Here is a 22,379-nt window from a genome sequence, read left to right as displayed (position 1 = left end):
CCTCTGGATAAAAAAAGAAAAAAAGAGCTTACCTGTTATTCACTCCCCTTCTCAGGAAGCACTCACTCAGCAACCTCTGCGCCCCGCACGATAACACCTGAGGGAAAATGAAAGAAAAACTACTTACCAGTCACCAGCCAATCCCTTACCTGCAGGCTGTGACGTCATGGTTCAACTTATTTCTACTTCTACCTGCCCTCGAGCCTTCCTCTTGATCTTTACAGCGGTTGTTTTTTTTTGGTTAGAGGAGGGGGTAGGGAGGAAAACACTGAAGAAGTGTTTCGTGTTTAAGAGTCACTTGCAACAGCTCCTCCACAAGCCACCTTCAAGTTAGGGTGAGCACACGGACGTATACAAATTTCCCCCAAAACAGCCAATCTGCAGCTCCTCTCTACTGCCCTCTGCTGGATCTACTCTGGAACACTCCTTCCCCTCCCTCAGACTCTGTGCTCTCTGCCCCTCAGTCCTACCCCTCCCTCAGACTCTGTACTCTCTGTCACTCCTTCCCCCTCCCTCAGACTCTGTACTCTCTGTCACTCCTATCCCTCCCTTAGACTCTGTACTGTCTGTCACTCCTATCCCTCCCTCAGACTCTGTACTCTCTGTCACTCCTACCCCCTCCCTCAGACTCTGTACTGTCTGTCACTCCTGTCCCTCCCTCAGACTCTGTACTCTCTGCCCCTTCTACCCCCTCCCTCAGATTCTGTACTCTCTATCACTCCTACCCCCTCCCTCAGACCCTGTACTCTCTGCCCCTCACTCCTACCCCTCCCTCAGACTTTGTGCTCTCTGTCACTCCTACCCCCCTCCCTCAGACTCTGTACTCTCTGCCCCTTCTACCCCCTCCCTCAGACTCTGTACTCTCTGTCACTCCTACCCCCTCCCTCAGACTCTATAGTCCCTGCCTTTTACTAGTTGGTAATTCCTGATTTATTCATTGAATTTAAATGCCACCTGCTGCCAAGGTGGGATTTGAACACTTGTCTCCAGAGCGTTAACCTGGGTTTCTGGATGACAAATCCACAACACCCCCATCTCTTCCTGCCCTCGAGCCTTCCTCTTGATCTTTACAGCGGTTGTTTTTTTTTGGTTAGAGGAGGGGGTAGGGAGGAAAACACTGAAGAAGTGTTTCGTGTTCAAGAGTCACTTGCAACAGCTCCTCCACAAACCATCTTCAAGTTAGGGTGAGCACACGGACGTATTGAAATTTCCCCCAAAACAGCCAATCTGCAGCTCCTCTCTACTGCCCTCTGCTGGATCTATTCTGGAACACTCCTACCCCTCCCTCAGACTCTGTGCTCTCTGCCCCTCAGTCCTACCCCTCCCTCAGACTCTGTACTCTCTGTCACTCCTACCCCCTCCCTCAGACTCTGTACTCTTGGCCCCTCACTCCTTCCCCCTCCCTCAGACTCTGTACTCTCTGTCACTCCTATCCCTCCCTTAGACTCTGTACTGTCTGTCACTCCTATCCCTCCCTCAGACTCTGTACTCTCTGTCACTCCTACCCCCTCCCTCAGACTCTGTACTCTCTGTCACTCCTATCCCTCCCTCAGACTCTGTACTGTCTGTCACTCCTGTCCCTCCCTCAGACTCTGTACTCTCTGTCACTCCTATCCCTCCCTCAGACTCTGTACTGTCTGTCACTCCTGTCCCTCCCTCAGACTCTGTACTCTCTGCCCCTTCTACCCCCTCCCTCAGAGTCTGTACTCTCTGTCACTCCTACCCCCTCCCTCAGACCCTGTACTCTCTGCCCCTCACTCCTACCCCTCCCTCAGACTTTGTGCTCTCGGTCACTCCTACCCCCCTCCCTCAGACGCTGTACTCTCTGCCCCTTCTACCCCCTCCCTCAGAGTCTGTACTCTCTGTCACTCCTACCCCCTCCCTCAGACCCTGTACTCTCTGCCCCTCACTCCTACCCCCCTCCCTCAGACTCTGTACTCTCTGCCCCTTCTACCCCCTCCCTCAGACTCTGTCACTCCTACCCCCTCCCTCAGACTCTATAGTCCCTGCCTTTTACTAGTTGGTAATTCCTGATTTATTCATTGAATTTAAATGCCACCTGCTGCCAAGGTGGGATTTGAACCCTTGTCTCCAGAGCGTTAACCTGGCTTTCTGGATGACAAATCCACAACACCCCCATCTCCTCTTGTACCTGCCCTTGGCCTAATCCCACGTGGTATGTTACTGTATCTTGCTCTCATCTGTTTGTCGATTGCTGCTTTCTAATGCGTTGTCGTCGTGTCCATCGTGCTGCCAGTTGGTGCGTTACGGTTAAGTCCAGCCCATAGCTCAGCTCCTGACTGACTCTGTCTTTCTGTTTAAGGATTTAGGAGGAAGGAGTTCCGAGGGAAACTGGCGATTGCCATCACTGCCAACTTCATTAACCGGCACTCGCGGGAGGAGGCCCAGGCCCAGGAGATCAGCGGCGTCGCCTTCATCTTCAACCAGAAATTCTTCCAGGACCTAAAGGAAGCCACAGGTTTGTATTCGATGGATCCTAATGCTCAAGGCTCCAGTACCCCTCCGGCATTCACAGTCTCCTGGGACAGAAATACCAGATTTCCATCCCCTTTTTGTGAAGAAGCGTTTCCTGAAATCGTCCCTCGCCGCTTGGCTTGAATTTTAAACGTTATGTGTTTTGATTCATTCGAGGGCCGTGGGCTTCGCGGTCTGCACCAGTGTTTATCACACATCCCTAAATACCCTGGAGGAGAGCAATTGCCTTGGTCTGAACTCGCTCCACCAGAGAAAATAATTCCCTCGACCTACACCCTGGAAACTCGTAGAATCATTTTGAACGTTTGAATTGGATCTCTTTTATTACACTCCTGTATCATCTTTCAATACACTTCTTTGTATGTTTTGCTATACCACTGAGTTTAATATGTGTTACTCAAACCTTGGTTGCTGATGAGGTTTTCTGAATCTCGATGAGCACTCAAATTCGTCCAGTAGTAACAAAAGGTTTATTGAGTAACTACAACAAAATTGCGTGAGTTCTTTACTTTAACATTGATACTAATGTTAAGGTCAACAAGATCTAACTACAGTAACTATGCTTAACTACACAAACCATCTGAGCTAATCTTATACTCCTATTCTGGTCACAGTACACCCGAAAGATTATCATAGAATTTACAGTGCAGAAGGAGGCCATTCGGCCCATCGAGTCTGCACCGGCTCTTGGAAAGAGCACCCTACCCAAGGTCAACACCTCCACCCTATCCCCATAACCCAGTAACCCCACCCAACACTAAGGGCAATTTTGGACACTAAGGGCAATTTATCACGGCCAATCCACCTAACCTGCACATCTTTGGACTGTGGGAGGAAACCGGAGCACCCGGAGGAAACCCACGCACACACGGGGAGGATGTGCAGACTCCGCACAGACAGTGACCCAAGCCGGAATCGAACCTGGGATCCTGGAGCTGTGAAGCAATTGTGCTATCCACAAGGCTACCGTGCTGCCACGGTAGAGAGAGAGACACACACACAATGCGGTTGCTTTTCTACCTCTGCCCGGCCCTCTGGTGATCATCTGGTGCTACTGATTACACATTAACCCCTTCTGTACATGCACACAGACATCACTACAGGATCAACCTTTAATCTTCTACATCCATGGGATTTGATTCCTCGATGACGCAGCCTGTTGGCATCACCGTGTTGAGGAAAGGGTTAATGTGAGGAGTCTACACGATGCTGATGTAAAAAGGATGTCAGGTCACATGATAGATTTAGAATGAGGAGAATCTCCGACCTCGTGCAGAGGTCCAAAAGGTGCAAATACTTACAATCCCGAGGCCCAGGGTTATGCTCTGGGGACTCGGGTTCGAAACCCACCACAGCAGACGGAGACATTAGAATTTAGTAAAATATCTGGAATTATAAGTTTAATGATGACCATTAAAACATTGTTGAGTGTCCTAAAAACCCACCTGGTTCACTAATGTCCTTTAGGGATGGTGGCACAGTGGTTGGTACTGCTGTCCCACAGCGCCAGCTTGGGTCGCTGCCTGTGCGGAGTCTGCACGTTCTCCCCGTGTCTGCGTGGGGTTCCTCTGGTGCTCCGGTTTCCTCCTACAGTCCAAAGATGTGTGGGTTAGGTGGATTACCATGCTAAATTAGTGTTCGGGAATGTGTAGGTTAGGTTCAGGGGTTATTGGGATAGAACAAAGAACAAAGAAAATTACAGCACAGGAACAGGCCCTTCGGCCCTCCCAGTCTGCGCCGATCCAGATCCTTTATCTAAACCTGTCACCTATTTTCCAAGGATCTACTTCCCTCTGTTCCCCGCCCGTTCATATATCTGTCTAGATGCATCTTAAATGACGCTATCGTGCCCGCCTCTACCACCTCCGCTGGCAAAGCGTTCCAGGCACCCACTGTGTAAAAAACCTTCCACGCACATCTCCCTTAAACTTTCCCCCTCTCACCTTGAAATCGTGACCCCTTGTAATTGACACCCCCACTCTTGGAAAAAGCTTATTGCTATCCACCCTGTCCATACCTCTCATAATTTTGTAGACCTCAATCAGGTCCCCCCTCAACCTCCGTCTTTCCAACAAAAACAATCCTAATCTACTCAACCTTTCTTCATAGCTAGCACCCTCCATACCAGGCAACATCCTGGTGAACCTCCTCTGCACCCTCTCTAAAGCATCCACATCCTTCTGGTAATGTGGCGACCAGAACTGCACGCAGTATTCCAAATGTGGCCTAACCAAAGTCCTGTACAACTGTAACATGACCTGCCGATTCTTGTACTCAATACCCCGTCCGATGAAGGCAAGCATGCTGTCTGCCTTCTTTTAAAAAAATATATGTTTATTCAAATTTTTCCAACAACATTTTTTAACAAACAAAATACCCCAGAACAAAAAGAAGAAAAAACACAAACACCGCAATCAAAAATAATAAATTACTTATACATTGGGTTTCTCCCGCATATATTAACCCCCCCCATATGACATTCAAGAGTACCCTTGGGGAAACTCCCACCCGCCCGCCCAAATACCCGAAAGAGACACTTTTGAGGGTCTGTGCAGGGCCCCCCCAGGCTGCTGCTGCTGCTGACCTCCTCTAACGCTCCGCGAGATAGTCTAGGAACGGTTGCTACCGCCTGGAGAACCCCTGCACAGACCCTCGTAAGGCAAACTTTATCGTCTCCAGCTTAATGAACTCTGCCATGTCATTTATCCAGGCTTCCACACTGGGGGGCTTCGCGTCCTTCCATAATAACAAGATCCTCCGCCGGGCTACCAGGGACGCAAAGGCCAGGATACCGGCCTCTTTCGCCTCCTGCACTCCCGGCTCGTCCGTTACCCCAAATAGTGCCAACCCCCAACTCGGCTTGACCTGGACTTTCACCACCTTGGACATAGTCCTCGCAAGACCCCTCCAAAACCCCTCCAGTGCCTGCTGTATGCCTTCTTGACCACTCTATAGGGTGAGGAAGTGGGCTTGGGTAGGGTGCTCTTTCAGAGGGTCGGTACAGACTCGATGGGCTGAAAGGCCTCCTTCTGCACTGTAGGGATTCTGTGATTTGGAAGGAAATCTGCCATTCTTACCTGGTTTGGCCTACATGTGATTCTAGACCCCCAGCAATGTGGCTGTGTCCGAATCTCAGTTCCAGGGCAATTAGGAATGGGTAATAAATGCTGGCCCAACCAGCGACGCTCACGTTCCATGAATTAATTTTCAAAAACTATTAAATTCAAAGTGGTTGGGAACCCCACAGAGCAAAACTAGACACAGGAGCAGGGGTTTCTGTTCTGTCAGATGAAGTCAAAAGGTTCAAACATATGGGGCGGGATTCTCTCAGAATCTGGAGAATCCCCACGTCCGGCACGAATTGCGCCACGCCGCCCCGATGCCGGCACACGATTCTCCGCTGCGCCATTGGCGTTGGCGTGGCGCCGGTCTCGGGCTGCTCTATGCTGCTGGCCCGCCGATTCTCGGCCCAAGATGGGCCGAGCGGCCGTCGTGAAAACGTCAATTCCCGCCGGTGCTGTCCACACCTGCTCTCAGCCGGCAGGAATTCGACGTGGAAGCGTCGGGGGGGTGGCCTGTGTGTGGGGGGGGAGGGGAGTTCGACCCCGGGGGAGGGCCTCCGATGTGGCCTGGCCCGCGATTGGGGCCCACCAATCGGCGGGCTGGCCTCTGGCTGGGGGCCCATTGGCTACGCGCCGGCCCCTGCAGTCCTGCGCCATGTTGCGTCAGGGCCGGCGGAACGTACAAACACCACACAGACAGTCACCCAAGGCTGCAATTGAACCTGGGTCTCTGGCGCTGTGAAGCAGCAGTGCTACGCACTGTGGCACCGTGCTGCCCTTTGAAGGCATGAATGGAGTAATGTGCCTTGTAGATGACTGATTGGATGTTTGAGTGACCTAGGAGCTGGTTTTTGGTTAAGTTTGTACAGTTTGATCAGCCCTGCTTGCACCGTGTTTAATTTGCTGCTGTTATTTTCTCACAGGTGTAGATTTAGAAAACATTGTTTACTACAAGGATGACACGCACTACTTTGTCATGACTGCCAAGAAGCAGAGCCTTCTGGAGAAGGGAGTCATTCTACAGGTAGGTAAGCCAAACACAGTCTCCTCATAGACCGTGGGCTCTTTCCTTGTCTACATTTTGACATTTGTAGTCACCCTCTGGGAAGTACCGACTGTAAACATGTTCAAAATATCTACCTGAAGCAAAAACTGCAAAGTCCCCGAGCCTGAAAACTGAGCGAGAGATTGCCAAAAGCAGTGAAAAACAAAAATTCCACAGACGTGTTTCCCATGAGCAATGGGGACACATCACCATGATGGGTAAATGTTTAATGTGGCTGGTTTAAGTCCAAGGATCTTTCCTATTTGTTCCCTGTTTATTCCCATGTTTCGCCTTTCTTTTATTTTTGTCGTTACATTTTTGATCCATGGATGATTAATGGACAGTGGCTTTAATACAAGCAGCCTGTACCTTTAATTCAAGCAGAAGAATTCGGACATTTGTGCTGGTTTGAACTGGAGTTGTAGACTGGCCGGCTTCAGTGAGAAGAGATGGGCTGTGACTCGGTTTGATTGATTTGGCTTGTGGCTGAATGAATTGGCCCAAAAGGCTTTCCTTTGCCTGGTAACAGTTGGTGATTGGATCTTAACCCACTAAAATGGTTCAGAAACCTAAGGAGGTTTCAGATTTGATTATAGCAAGTAAAAGATCTAGCTAAAGCCTCTCCGGAAAGAATGCGTTTCTGAACCTGGATAGAGCCTGGATGAATCTATTTACAGGAGAACCATTACAGACTGTACAGCCAAAGTCCAGAACCTGCAAACTCTCCAGGAAGCTGTTGCTAATTCTTTCCGTAAAGATCCAGCTGCTTCTCTCTCCAATAAGCCTGTGGGTGTTGGATTCCTGAAACTACTACTTATACATACATCAAAGTTATTACTCATATATGCTGTTCAGGAAGAAACCTCCGTAGCAACCATTTATTCCATGTCAGATTATTTAAGCTTCCGAGGGACATTTGCACTCATTTATCATTCGACATACGTGCATTCTCCCATTTAAATAGTCCCTCGGTCAAAAAGTGGAGGGAGGCAAACATTGCCGGCAGTTGGTGGAGATTTGATATCATCCCCTTAATAAAAGCAAATTACTGCGGATGCTGGAATCTGAAACCAAAGAGAAAATGCTGGAAAATCTCAGCAGGTCTGGCAGCATCTGTGGGGAGAGAAAAGAGCTCACGTTTCGAGTCCAGATGACCCTTTGTCAAAGCTATAGGGCAGAGAAAGTGGGAAATATTTATAGAATCATAGAATCTACAGTGCAGAAGAAGACCATTCAGCTCATCGAGTCTGCACCAGCTCTTGGACAGAGTACCCAACTTAAGCCCACACCTCCACCCTATCCTGTAACCCAGCAACCCCACCTAACCTAAGGGCAATTTATCATGGCCAATCCACCTAACCTGCATATCTTTGGACTGTGGGAGGAAACCGCAGCACCCGGAGGAAACCCACACAGACACGGGGAGAACGTGCAGAGTCTGCAGACAGTTACCCAAGCCAGGGGACCCTGGCACTATGAAACAACTGTGTTAACCACTATGCTACCGTGCCGCCCTGAGTGTCTGTGGCTATGACTCATCTTTCATTCTCACTCCACAGTATAAATATTTCCCACTTTCTCTGCCTTTTAGCTTTGACAAAGGGTCATCTGGACTCGAAACGTTAGCTCTTTTCTCTCCTTACAGATGCTGCCAGATCTGTTGAGATTTTCCAGCATTTTCTCTTTGATATAAACTCCTGATCTGTTTTGCTGTCATTTGGATTGTCTGGCAGGACAAGCACTTTTGTCTCCAACAAGAAGGATTATGTCATCAACGATCTCTCCTGCAAACTCTCTCAATCTTTCAGAGAGCAAATGGAGTTGATTTTCCTCGCTGTCACTGAAAGACAGAAATGTTTTGCACTGCATTGGGACTTTCCAGTCATATGAGAAAATGTTGGCGATTTGCATTCCTCCATCTGACTTCCCTCTGCCTACATCCCTCTTGATGCTTCGAATCTTGCATCTGTCTGGAACAAGTCGGATCACTCTTGACTTGTCCATCTTTGCTTGTCTCACAAGGATACCCAGACTTCATGGTAGCACAGTGGTTAGCACAGTTGCTTCACAGCGCCAGGGTCCCAGGTTCGATTCCCGGCTTGGGTCACTGTCTGTGCGGAGTCTGCACGTTCTCCCCGTGTCTGCGTGGGTTTTCTCCGGGAGCTCCGGTTTCCTACCACAAGTCCCGAAAGATGGGCTGTTAGGTGAATTGGACATTTTAAATTCTCCCTCAGTGTACCCAAACAGGCGCCAGAGTGTGGCGACTAGGGGCTTTTTACAGGAACTTCATTGCAGTGTTAATGGAAGCCTACTTGTGACAATAAAGATTATTACTTTTTATTAATTGGTCAGCAATTGTGGCTTCATGATTTGAATCAATGCCATAGCATCCAATACCCATGCTTTAATACTTGATGGTCACAACAGTGGAAGGGGTGGGTTGACTGATGACTCTAAAAAGTGTAAGATCTGTGCTTAGTTAGTTTTGATGAGGGAACCACCATAATTACATGAATAGGGAGGAATAGAGGGATACGGACCGAGTAAGGGCAGAAGGTTTTTTTTTTTTAGTTAGGGCGTCATGATCGGCACAGGCTTTGAGGGCCGAATGGCCTGTTCCTATCCTGTACTTTTCTTTGGTCTTTGTTATAATTAGCAAGAGGAAAGGATAATGTTCCGAATGCAAAGAGAAAATGCTGGAAAATCTCAGCAGGCCTGGCAGCACGTGTAGGGAGAGAAAAGAGCTAACGTTTCGAGTCCAGATGACTTTGCCACAGCTATCGGGCGGGATTCTTCGGAAACCAGCAGGCCGGGCATCTCCGGCGGGAAGGAGTGGCATGAACCACTCCGGCATTGGGCCGCCCCGAAGGTGCAAAACCCTCCGCACCTTCAGGGGCTGGGCCGGCGCCGCGCCGGTCGGCGGGGAACAGGCTTGTCGCCACACCAACCAGCGCCGAAGGGCCTCCGCCGACCGGCGCGAGTTGGCGCATGCGCGGGAGCGCCAGCGTGTGCTGCGTCATCCCAGCGCATGTGCAGGGGGGGGTTCATCTCCGTGCCGGCCATTGCGGACCATTACACCGGCCGGCGCGGAGGAATAGAGTGTCCCCACCGCACAGGCCCGCCTGCGGATTGGTGGGCTCCGATCGCGGGCCAGGCCATCATGGGGGCACCCCCCCGGGACCAGATCCCCCCCCCCCGCGTCCCCCGAGGACACTGGAGGCCACCCGCGGAGTCAGGTCCCGCCGGTAAGTACCTGTCGTAACATACACCGGCGGGACCCGCCGTAAACGGGCGGCCACTCGGCCAATTGCGGGCCGGAGAATTGCTGGAGGGCCGCTGCCAATGACCTCCGACCAGCGCAACGCGATTCCCGCCCCCGCCAAATCCCCTGCGCCGGAGAATTCGGCAGCCGGCAGGGGCGGGTTTCACGCCGCCCCCCGGCGATTCTCCGACCCGGCGGGGGGGTCGGAGAATCCCGCCCATAATGTTTCGAACGTCCCAGCATCTCACTGTTGTCCACTTTTCTAATAGCTTCGACAACGGATAGTTTGAGAAATCTGTTATTTTTGTGAGGGCCACGAAGAATCCAGCACGAGTTTCAAGGATACAAAGAAATAACATTTATTTGCAATAACATATATATTCAACAGCAGCAGTAACTTCGCTTGCTGCTCACTCCTACCTGCTGGTTCCAAACTGGCCAGCTTTATTTATACAAGGAGTCTGCTAATGATTTCTCCGCCCCTCTCATTGGGGAAGCTCATACTGCCACAGGATTGTGGGATTGTCATTAGTCCCCAGCCAATGGTAAGCAGGCAGGTTATAACATCCCCCCCAAAGTCCAAGGAATCCACCCAAGACCCTGGCGAAGGAGGGCGTCGGACACATTTTGCCGCAGGCCGGACACCATTTGCACGAGGCGCTGGATCGGGCGGCGTGTAACGAGACGGAGACCGGCGCTTCCGTGATGAACGGTTGTACATCCACGGCCCGTGGGCCCGAGGATTCCCCCTCTGATGCGTCCTGTGTCTCCATCTCGGAGTCAGAGTCTGCTGCCTCTGTCATCTCGGCGTCTCTATCTCCGCGCGGTTCTGTAACGACCTGTGCAGGCTTTGAGTGAGGCACCAGAGAAAGATTGTGAGGACTACTTTCCATTGTCTCTGGTCTCTGCGGCTGTAGAAATGAGCTCCGGGGGGCGGGGAACCTTTGGAGGGGATAGCCTTCTGGACCGTGGTCTACATGTTTGCGCTGGAGACGACCCTCGGCTTGCACCTGGTAAGATTATCATAGATTATCATAGAATTTACAGAGCAGAAGGAGGCCACCCGTTTGGCGAAAGATTACGCCAGGGACCCACTGGGCACCACCAGCAAAATTCCGAACGAACACTGGGTCACCGGGCGCAAACTGCCGAATCGGCCGATGCCGAGAAAAACCCTGTTCCTGCCGTTCTTGTGTGCGGCGTACTTTTGCGCCAATGTCCGGGAAAACCATACTAAGGCGGGTGCGAAGTCTCCGGCCCATTAGGAGTTCTGCGGGAGCTACCCCAGTCACTGCATGGGGGGTGGTCCTGTACGTAAATAAAAAGCGAGCCAGTCTCGTGTCCATTGATCCGGAAGACTGCTTCTTTAGGCCTCATTTGAATGTCTGCACTGCACTCCGCCAACCCATTTGAAGCCGGGTGGTAAGGGGCAGTGCGGATATGGCGGATGCCGTTCATCTTCAGGAACCTCGCAAACTCCTCACTGGTGAATGGAGTGCCGTTATCCGTGACAGCACCTCGGCGAGGCCATGCGTACTGAAAGACAAACGCATCTTCTCAATTGTTGTGCAGGGCGTTGTCCCCTGCATCTTTTGCACCTCTAGCCATTTAGACTGGGTATCGATTAATAAAAGGATCCTGGATCCTTGAAAAGGGCCTGCAAAATCTGCATGCAAGCGTGCCCAAGGCCGCCCTGGCCATTCCCAGTGATGTAGGGGCACGGCCGGCGGAAGCTTCTGATGCTCCTGGCAAATGGAGCAGTTTTGGGCCACCTTCTCAATGTCAGCGTCGAGGCCTGGCCACCAGACATAACTCCGGGCCAACATTTTCATTTTGGTCACACCTGGATGCCCATTGTGCAAGTCTGTTAGTATCAGCTCCTGTCCTTTTTCCGGGACAATCACACGCGTCCCCCACAAGAGGATGCCGTCTACCACGCTGAATTCTGACAGCTTGGAGGAAAATGCCCGCAACTCGCCTGGGAGCTGTCTATGCTGCCCACCATACAGGACTGTGTGCCGAACCTTTGACAGGACTGGCTCCGTCTGGGTCCACTCACGGATCTGTGATGCCGTGACAGGCAAGGTGTCCATAAAATTTAGGGTTGCAACCACCTCACCGGTCGTGGGGGTCGACATGGGGCCGGTCGATAAAGGTAATCGGCTCAGTGCGTCGGCATTCGCTATATGCGTTCCTGGTTTGTGCTCCAGAGAATACTCGTATGCAGCGAGCAACAGCCCAGTGCTCGACCCTTGCGGAAGCAATGGGCGGTATTGGCTTATCCTCTCTGAAAAGTTCCAGCAGAGGCTTTTGATCAGTCACGATAGTGAAGTGGCGGCCATACACGTACTGTTGGAAACGTTTCACCGCAAAGACCACTGCCAGGCCCTCCTTCTCGATCTGCGCGTACTTTTTCTCCGCTGCAGTCAATGTGCGGGAGGCGAAAGCTAACAGCCGCTCGGCCCCGTTCTCCATCTTGTGGGACAGGACGGCCCCAATACCATACGGTGATGCATCACATGTGACGAGCAACGGCTTTCCAGGATCATAGTGGGTTAGTAACCCAGACAATGACAATTGTTGTTTTACCCGCCAGAAAGCGGTTTCTTGCGGCTGACCCCAAACCCAGGTGTGATTTTTCTTTCGCAGAAGATGCAACGGGGCCAGCGTAGTTGCCAGATTGGGGAGGAACTTCCCGTAATAGTTTACGAGGCCGAGAAAAGAACGAAGATGCGAAGTGTCAGTCGGGGTGGGGGCATGTTGAATTGCACGCACCTTCTCTGCGACGGGGTGCAAACCTTCGCGGTCCACCCGATAACCCAGGTAGACTACTTCCTTCGCCTGAAAGATGCACTTTGTGCGACGTAAACGGACTCCAGCCTCCGTAAAGCGTCTAAGGACAGCCTCCAGATTTTCCAAATGTTCTTGCTCCGACGTCCCTGTTATCAAAACGTCATCTAAGTAGACAGAGACAGTAAACCTCTCAAAATGCCCTCCATAACGCGTTGAAAAATAGCGCAGGCAGAGGATACTCCAAAGGGCAACCGTGTATATTCATACAGGCCCCGGTGTGTATTAATCGTTACATATGGTCCGGAGGCAGGGTCCAGCTCCAGCTGTAGGTAGGCGTGACTCATATCTAATTTTGTGAACGAGAGTCCACCTGCAAGCTTTGCGTAGAGATCCTCTATGCGAGGCATTGGATATCGGTCGAGTCGGGAAGCCGTATTCACTGTAAGTTTATAGTCGCCGCACAAGCAAACTGTGGCATCTGGCTTCATCACAGGTACAATTGGTGCTGCCCAGTCAGCGAAACGGACGGGCCTGATAATACCCAAAGTTTCCAAACGAGTGAGCTCCCCTTCTACCTTCTCAAGCAAGGCGTAAGGCACCGGGAGCGTGGCTCCTGTTTCGACTTGGATACGGGCTACGGCCCCTTTTATTTTCCCTAAACCGGGCTGGAATACATCTGGGTATCGTCCTAACACCTCAGTCAACCCTCCAGAAACTGTTTGGAGGATGTGCTGCCACTGCAACCGCAAATGGTGCAACCAGTCCCGACCCAACAGGCTGGGCCCATGGCCGCGCACCACGATAAGTGGGAAACGCCCCTCCTGGCGTCCATAAACAACAGGGGTCATCGTAGTTCCTGCGATGACCAGTGGTTCCCCCGTGTAGGTGGCCAATCTGGCCTGTGAGTCGGTTAATGTAAGGGTCTGTATACCCTGCTTGATGCGGTCGAATGTCCTCTGGGCGATCACGGAGACCGCTGCGCCAGTGTCCAACTCCATCTCAAGCAGGTGACCATTGACCCATACTGTCACTTTAATGGGGGCCACACGGGGAGCTGCCACACAATGCAACTGCAGGCAGTCGTCCTCCGTCTCCACGTCCTCACGAGTAGTCGTCACAGGTTCATCTACATGGAAGGTACGGCCCCTGGGCTGGTCCCAGTTTAGTTCGGAACGACGGTGCCTCTGGCGCCCCCAGGACCGGCGTCCGCGACGGGGTCAGCGCCTACAAGTCTGACACGGACATGGCTCCTCATCCATTGGTTCTGGAGAAGGCTACCTTCGGGGAGGAACGTCCGACGGCCACTGGCGTCGATCCGGACGTCGTCTTGCCCAAGGTACCGCAGGAGTGCGGGGGGACGTTTTCGGACGGAAGGGGTTGCGCCCCAAGGCATGCACTTTCATTCCATGTATCTCCTGCACTCCTCGTCCTGCGCTCTCTCTCTGGACAATACTATTTGAATGGCCTGTTGAAAAGTCAATGTTGGCTGAGGTAACAACTTTCTCTGGGTGGCCGCATTGTTAATACCGCAAACCAAACGGTCGCATAACATTTCTGACAAGGTCTCACCATAGTCACAGTACTCCGCAATCCTGCGTAGCCTGGATAGAAAGTCGGCAAGGGATTCTCCTGGGGTCCTCTCAGCAGTATTAAACCGGTAACGTTGGACTATCGTGGACGGGGTTGGGTTAAAATGCTGCCCCACTAAATTCACAAGTTCATCAAACGTTTTGGTGTCCGGCGCAGCTGGGTACATAAGGCTCCTAATCACCCCAAAGGTATGCGGGCCGCAGGCGGTGAGCAATATGACCACCTGGCGCTCGTTTTTGGTGATATTGTTTGCCCGGAAATAGTAACGCATCCGTTGTGTGTACTGGTTCCAGCTTTCCAGCGCAGCATCAAAAACATCCAAACGTCCGTACAGAGGCATGGTGTAATAGAAAACAACTTCCAACCTGTATCCAACAAAAATCCAGGGAGGTGGCTTCAGCAGTGTAGACAGCTATTCATTTTAACCCTCGTCGCCAGTTTTGAATGGCCACGAAGAATCCAGCACGAGTTTCAAGGATACAAAGAAATAACATTTATTTACAATAACATATATATACAACAGCAGCAACCTCGCTTGCTGCACACTCCTTCCTGCTGGTTCCAAACTGGCCAGCTTTATTTATACTTGGAGTCTACTAATAGTTTCTCCGCCCCCCTCATTGGGGAAGCTCATACTCCCACAGGATTGTGGGGTTGTCATTAGTCCCCAGCCAATGGTAAGCAGGCAGGTTATAACAGTTATTGATCTGTTCTCGGTGAAATCTCCAGACCCTTTCATTTAGTTACTGCACATTTACCTGTGAGCTTTACTGTCTCTAGTTTCATCTCCTTGACAGGATCGTAAAAGCTGCCATCTTTCATGAAAATACAGTTTAGAAGCAAGAGGAATACAGAAGGTTCAGAGGGGAGGTGAAAAAGCTCATTAGAGAAGCAAAGCGTGCGTATAAGAAAAGACTGCCAGCCAATAAAAGCCAACTAAAGTCATCCTTGGCATATACATAGTAGAAGGGAGAGTAGGGCCCCTTGGGGACCAAGAAGGGAATCTACATATGGAAGCTGGAGGCATAGCTGACGTGTTAAATGAATACATTGCATCTGTCTTTAGCAAGGAGGTAGATGCCATGGTGACAGATGAGGAAACTCTGTCCCTCGAAGTGTTCTGAATTGATACGGTGGAAGTGTTGAATAGACTGTTGGTACTGAAGGTTGGCAGGGCACTGGGACCGGTTGAGATGCATTCTAGGATATTGAAGACAGTGAGAATGGAAATTGCAGGGACACTGGCCATAACCTTCAATCTTTTTATCGACTCGGAGGGCTGGAGAATTGTAACGGTTACATCCTTGTTCAAAAAAGGTTCGGCGGCACAGTAGCATAGTGATTAGCACTGTTGCTTCACAGCTCCAGGGTCCCAGGTTCGATTCCCGGCTAGGGTCACTGTCTGTGTGGAGTCTGCACCTTCTCCCCTTGTTCATAGAATTTACAGTGCAGAAGGAGGCCATTCGGTCCATCGAGTCTGCACCGGCTCTTGGAAAGAGCACCCTACCCAAGCCCACACCTCCATCCTATCCCAATAACCCAGTAACCCCACCCAACACTAAGTGCAATTTTGGACACTAAGGACAATTTATCACGGCCAATCCACCTAACCTGCACATCTTTGGACTGTGGGAGGAAACCGGAGCACCCGGAGGAAACCCACGTACACACTGGGAGGATGTGCAGACTCCGCACAGTGACCCAAGCCGGGAATCGAACCTGGGACCCTGGAGCTGTGAAGCAATTGTGCTAACCACTATGCTCCCGTGCTGCCCAAATCATGCGTTTGCGTGGGTTTCCTTCGGGTGCTCCGGTTTCCTCTCACAATCCAAAGATGTGCAGGTTAGGTGGATTGGCCATGATAAATTGCCCTTCGTGTTCAAAAAGGTTAGGTGGGGTTACAGGGATAGGGTGGGGGTATGGGCTTAGATAGGGTGCTTTTTCCAAGGGCCGGTGCAGACTTGATGGGCTGAATGGCCTCCTTTTGAACTGTAAATTCTATGAAGTGTTTCTATCTATCTAGAAACCCAGCAATTCCAGGCCAGTCAGTTTAACATCAGTGGTGGGGAAGTTTCCAGAAAAACTATTCGGAATAGAATTAGCAGTCACGTGCAAAAAGGTGGGTTGATTGTGAAGAGCCCGCATGGATTTCAAAAGACGAAACTGTGTTTTATTAACTTGCTGGAGGTAACAGAAAGTGTTGATGTGGGTAATGCTGTTGATGTGGTGTACATGGACTTTCAGAAGGTATTGAATACTGTGCCACACAACAGACTTGTGAGAAAAGTTATGGCTCATGGAATAAAAGAGGCAGTAGCAACATGGATGCAAAATTAGCTGAATAATAGGAAGCAGAGGTTTTTGGACATGTTTCGGGATGGAGGAAAGTTCATAGTGGTGTTCCCCAGTGTTTGATATTGGGGCCCTCACTTTTCCCAATATATATCAATCAGCTAGATCTTGGTGACCAGGGCACAATTTCAAAGTGGGGCCACGAAACTTGGAAGTATTGGGAGGACAGGCGGAGAGAGCAGTTCATAAAATATTCTGGGCTTTATTAATATGGGGCATGGAATACAAGAGCAAGGAGGTTATGCTGAATTTACACAAGACACTAGTTAGACCTCAGCTGGGATATTGTGCACAGTTCTGGGCTCCACGTTATAGGAAGGATGCGAACGTGTTGGAGAGAGAGTGCGGAAGAGGTTTACAAAGAATGGCTCCAGGGATGAGAAATGTCAGTTATGAGGATTGGAGAGATTGGGACTGATCTCCTTGGAGAGAAGGCGGCGAAGAGGAGATTTGCTAGAGATGCTCAAAATCATGAGGGGGCTCGAGAGGGTAGATCGGGAGAAACTGTTCGCACTCGTTAAAGGATCAAGAATGAGAGGGCACAGATTTAAAGTGATTTGCAGAAAGATGCGATTGTGGTGTGAGAAAAATCTTTTTCACACAGTGAGTGGTTGAGGTCTGGAATGCACTGTCTGCCAGTGTGGGTTTCCTCCGGATGCTCCAGTTTCCTCCGACAGACCAAAGATGTGCAGGTTAGGTGGATTGGCCGTGATAAATTGCACCTTAGTGTCCAAAAGGGGTTACTGGATTAGGGGATGGGATGGAGGCGTGGGCTCGGGTGGGGTGCTCTTTCCACTGGCCTCCAATGGGCTGAATGGCCTCCAATGGGCTGAATGGCCTCCTCCTGCACCGTTACAATTAATATAATACAAACGTCAGGAATGCGTCCTTTCTCTTTTCCTTGACCTCCGTTAGGTCCTTAATTAGAGTTGCTGGAGCATCTTGACCTGATGCCATGAGCTGTAACTGATCGGTCTCCAAGGAAGGATCAGAAAGATTAACCATATTGTAAATGATGCTCCAGTGTCTCTTCATCCAAGATGCATTTCTGTCTAGTTTTGTTACTAACGTAATTCTTTACAGTTCTTCCCTCTGCAGTCACATCTGCAGAACTGCTGATATCCTATCTGGTAGAGGGCATGTTTTGCAGTGTCATCTTGCTGCTCCTTGATACAAAGCCTGGCATAGCACCGACAACAGCTGACATTCTTCTCATCATGTGCTCCATTCATCCTGAAGAAGGTGTTCTGTGGCCAGCTCTTCCATGACAGTTTCCGTATATAGCTGCCCTCTTGTGCTGTGACATGGCTCATCTTTGTGCAGCTCCGTTAATGAGACTAAACCCCGTTTGTCTTGGAGTCACAGTTGGCTGTCTGCCCAGTAACCTGATCTCATGGAGCCTGAGAGAAACCAGATTCTTGTTCCTGGGCAACAGATTGTCCTGATTTTAACTCTGCAGTGATGTGAGAATGACTTTCTTCCAAACTGCACATCTCAAGTCAATATGCTTGAAAGATGATTGACTCAATCACCAGACCATGGCAACATGGAGCGATGAAGATGAAGATCCCAGCTGGCTGCACTGCTCGCTCTGTTAAATAGCAGCAATTCTGCTACCATATTGACAAAACTGCTCAAGAACTGAAAAGTCAGTCCAGCTGTTTTTTACTGTTATTGACAAAGTCATAGCGCCCAATCTCAAGAGTTGAGGATGCGATTGAAATCATCACTGCGGAAAGCAGTCTGAAGTTCAACTGTATGAAGGGATGCGAGTTTGCCGTTCTTGGTTCAAGATCAAAGGCCTGATACGAGGAAGCTCCAGTATCTCTTCATCCAAGATGCATTTCTGTCTCGTTTTGTTACTAACGTAATTCTTTACATTTCTTCCCTCTGCAGTTACATCTGCAGAACTGCTGATATCCTATCTGGTAGAGGGCATGTTTTGCAGTGTCACCTTGCTGCTCCTTGATAAAAAGCCTGGCATAGCACCGACAACAGCTGAGGTGATAACTTGCTTCAAGAGCAACAAGATCCTGCCCACGAACATGTCAGAAGATTGCAGGCCTTTGCTGTGGGGGCTTGTGGCTCTGGTCTTACCAGCCTCTCTTCCAACCATGTCTCTCTGTGATGTTCTTGTCTTTCCTGTCGAGGGGACACTACAATGCACCTGCCAGCCCCATCTTAGTGTCTTGTTAACCTTTGACTGATGCAGTTATAGAACAGAGAACATAGAACATTACAGCGCAGTACAGGCTCTCCTCTGCTCTGGGAACAATGAAAAGATCAGTGGAAAACCGAATGCCGATAGGAACAGGGGGGGGAAATGGCAGAAAGAGAGACCGAGAAATAGAATGTGATAGAAGTTACAAGTGACCCTAGCATCTGACTTTAATTTTTATGACTAACATGGCCAGAGTGAGCTTAGGAACAAATTATTTCACACACAGGCTATAGAACATACACGTCAAACAGCACGGCAATTCAACTACAGAGAGAAATCTGAATATAAACATGTCTAGTTTAACAGATTTCCATATGGAATACAAGTTGAGCATCCCTTGTTTGTAATGCTTGGGGCTGAGAGTGTCTCAGATTCCAGAGTTTTTTGAATTTGGAATAATAATCTTTATTGTCACAAGTAGGCTTACATTAACACTGCAATGAAGTTACTGTGAAAAGCCCCTAGTCGCCACATTCCGGCGCCTGTTCGGGTCACTGAGGGAGAATTCAGAATGTCCAATTCACCCAACAGCACGTCTTTCAGGACTCGTGGGAGGAAACCGGAGCACCCGGAGGAAACCCACGCAGACACGGGGAGAACGTGCAGACTCCGCACAGACAGTGACCCAAGCCGGGAATCGAACCTGGGACCCTGGAGCTGTGAAGAAACAGTGCTACCCACTGTGCTACCGTGAATAGGTATAGGTATAGTTGCGAAACGCCGCATAGCTAACGGATCTCGGGTGAACACCATGTTATTTTCTTTCGAGAAACATAATTTCGGTGCTCGAAAACAAGTGGGATTTCAGAGCACTTCGAGTTCCAGAATTTCGAATAAGGGGTGCTCAGCCTGCACTGTAAAACATTCATCGCCAGTAATTTCCCTTTCTAACCTTTTGCTCCTGTCACTCTCATGCTTATCAGTGAAATACAGAGAACTGCCAATGGCATCGAGTCGCTCTTGGATTATTGTGAGTTTTTCCGCTCCAAATCGAAACTCTTGATGATGCTTTCAGCAATCCTAGCTTCTCTTGTTCATCAGTGGAGATTTATTGGAACATCAGTAAGGACTTTTGTCCATCGACATTCCCAAAATGGGAAGTATATTTCCCTTCCGGCTCACACAGTGACGTGCGTACAACAAGCCATCGCTTTGATGCAACCGAGACAGAGATTCCTGAAGCTGGAACGTTAACTCTGATCCTGTCTCCACAGGCGCTAGCAGACCCGCTGAGTCCTATCCTGTGTTTTCTGCTTTTATTTCACACCTCCAGCACCCGCAGGACTTTTCCTTACGATTATTTGGTCGAGCAGAAATTGTGATTGGCAAATATTGTAAAAGCACTGCCAATGATGTGTAGGTTAGGTTAGGTTAAGGGGTCATTGGGATAGGGTGGGGGAGTGGGCCTTGGTTAGGGTGCTCTTTGAGAGGGTCAGTACAGGCTCGATGGGCCGTATGGCCTCCTTCTGTCCTTTGATTCTATGATTCTATGGAATATGTCCGTTGTGATTGGTCACAAAAGGGACTCACAATTATGTGTTCACTCTGCATTTTTCATGCAATTTCTGCATATTTTATACCGATCGTTACAAGATGCTCACTTTTGAAGATGATCTCGAAATTAATGAAGGTGGAAATTTGAAGTATTTGCAAGGAGGGACCAGTATGTAGCGGAGCCCATGGTCTCACCCTTTGTGTGTCAGATAGAGCACCCCGACACACTGTGGCCCACACAAAGGGGCAGAGTCAGGACTTGAGCAGCCCAGAGAATTAAACTATGCAGAAACCACTCAGTTAGATCCCTTGTTACTCACTCCTAGTGATATGCACAAAGCAGCCCTGCCCTGCAGGCCTCATTCCCCAACCCAATACCCTGCCTGCTATCCTCGATATCAATTCCTGGAATGCTTCAATTAAATTCCAACCTGTCCCGGATGTGATTGCAGATTTAAAAAGGATAGAAGATAGAACAAGGCTGAGGGGCTTCAGATCAATTAGATTAACATGCTGGGAGGAAAGGAAATGACATCTTTTCCCAAAGTTGTTGTAGGAAGCTATCTGGAACTCGAAAATAGAACAGAATTAGTCAGGATGGGTTTCACAAGGGAAGATCGTGCTCGACCTTCGTGCATTCTTTGGGAAAATAACAGGGAAAGGTGGCGAGGGTAATGGAAGTGGAAGATACTTGGACTTACTCCATCATAAACTCATGAATAAAGTCAGAGCGTAGGGAGCAACACAAAGTTTGTTTCAACACAGAAAATAGAGAGTCGGGGTTATAGTCATTACTTTGGAGCACAGAATAAGGAGGAAGATGTTCGACAAGGATTGGTGCTGGTCACAATTAACATGAATAATTTGGACCACGGATCCGAAAAACAATTTCACAATTTGCAGATGGCACCAACCTGTGGGTAAAGTTAATATTGAGAAAGACCACAGCAAGAAGTGAGTAAAGGTGCAGAATGGGCAGGTAATGTAAACTATTTCCAGCACAGCTAAGTGTGAGGTGTTACATTCAGGAGGGAAGAATACAGTCACATAGGCCTCCAGAAAAGGTGTGTGTGTAAATAGGATCGAGGACCAGAACAACCTAGATCACTAAAAGCAACAATGCAGATAGATAAGGCTAGGAAAAATAGTAAAACCAGGCAGTGGAATTCATTTGTACAGGGATAGAATTCAAGAGACGATATATTCAGGTTGTTCAGAATCTTGATGAGACGCCACCGGGGGCGCTGTGAAGAGATTAGGGCTCAATCTGCCGGCCGTGTTGTACCCGAACGGCTGGTAGATGCCAGGAGATCCTTCTTCCCGGAACAACCCGACCCCACAAGACCATAAGACAGGAGCAGAATTAGGCCACTGGGATCATCAAATCTGCTCCGTCATGTTTACGTGCTCAACACTCTCTGCATTCTCCCTCTCACTCATATACACACGCTCAGCACTCTCTGCATTCTCCCTGTCATCTTATACACACTCACAGCACTCTACATTCTCCCTCTCACTCATATACACACGCTCAGCACTCTACATTCTCCCTCTTACTCATATACACACACTCAGCACTCTGCATTCTCACGCTCACTCATATACACACGCTCAGCACTCCGCATTCTCCCTCTCACTCATATACACACGCTCAGCACTCCGCATTCTCCCTCTCACTCATATACACACGCTCAGCACTCTGCATTCTCCCTCTCACTCATATACACACGCTCAGCACTCTGCATTCTCCCTCTCACTCATATACACACACTCAGCACTCTGCATTCTCCCTCTCACTCATATACACACGCTCAGCACTCTGCATTCTCCCTCTCACTCATATACACACGCTCAGCACTCTGCATTCTCCCTCTCACTCATATACACACGCTCAGCACTCTGCATTCTCCCTCTCACTCATATACACACGCTCAGCACTCTGCATTCTCCCTCTCACTCATATACACACGCTCAGCACTCTGCATTCTCCCTCTCACTCATATACACACGCTCAGCACTCCGCATTCTCCCTCTCACTCATATACACACGCTCAGCACTCTGCA

General features: G+C 49.7%; 1 protein-coding gene across 4 annotated transcripts in view; it reads left to right on the top strand.

The window, feature by feature from the left end:
- The window catches only part of LOC140396095 (protein-methionine sulfoxide oxidase mical3a-like), a 1,213,674-nt gene that overhangs the window by 261,937 nt on the left and 929,358 nt on the right, over positions 1 to 22,379 (top strand). For all 4 annotated transcript variants that reach the window (XM_072484207.1, XM_072484206.1, XM_072484208.1 and 1 more), the window contains 2 exons: positions 2,324 to 2,479; positions 6,482 to 6,582. In XM_072484207.1, coding sequence (XP_072340308.1) covers positions 2,324 to 2,479; positions 6,482 to 6,582 — 257 coding nt within the window. The remainder of the gene's footprint in view (positions 1 to 2,323; positions 2,480 to 6,481; positions 6,583 to 22,379) is intronic.

Source organism: Scyliorhinus torazame, chromosome 19, assembly GCF_047496885.1.
Source record: "Scyliorhinus torazame isolate Kashiwa2021f chromosome 19, sScyTor2.1, whole genome shotgun sequence".
Lineage (NCBI taxonomy): Eukaryota > Metazoa > Chordata > Chondrichthyes > Carcharhiniformes > Scyliorhinidae > Scyliorhinus > Scyliorhinus torazame.
The sequence above is the reverse complement of the archived record's forward strand: the minus strand, read 5'-3'. Positions and strand labels throughout refer to the sequence as shown.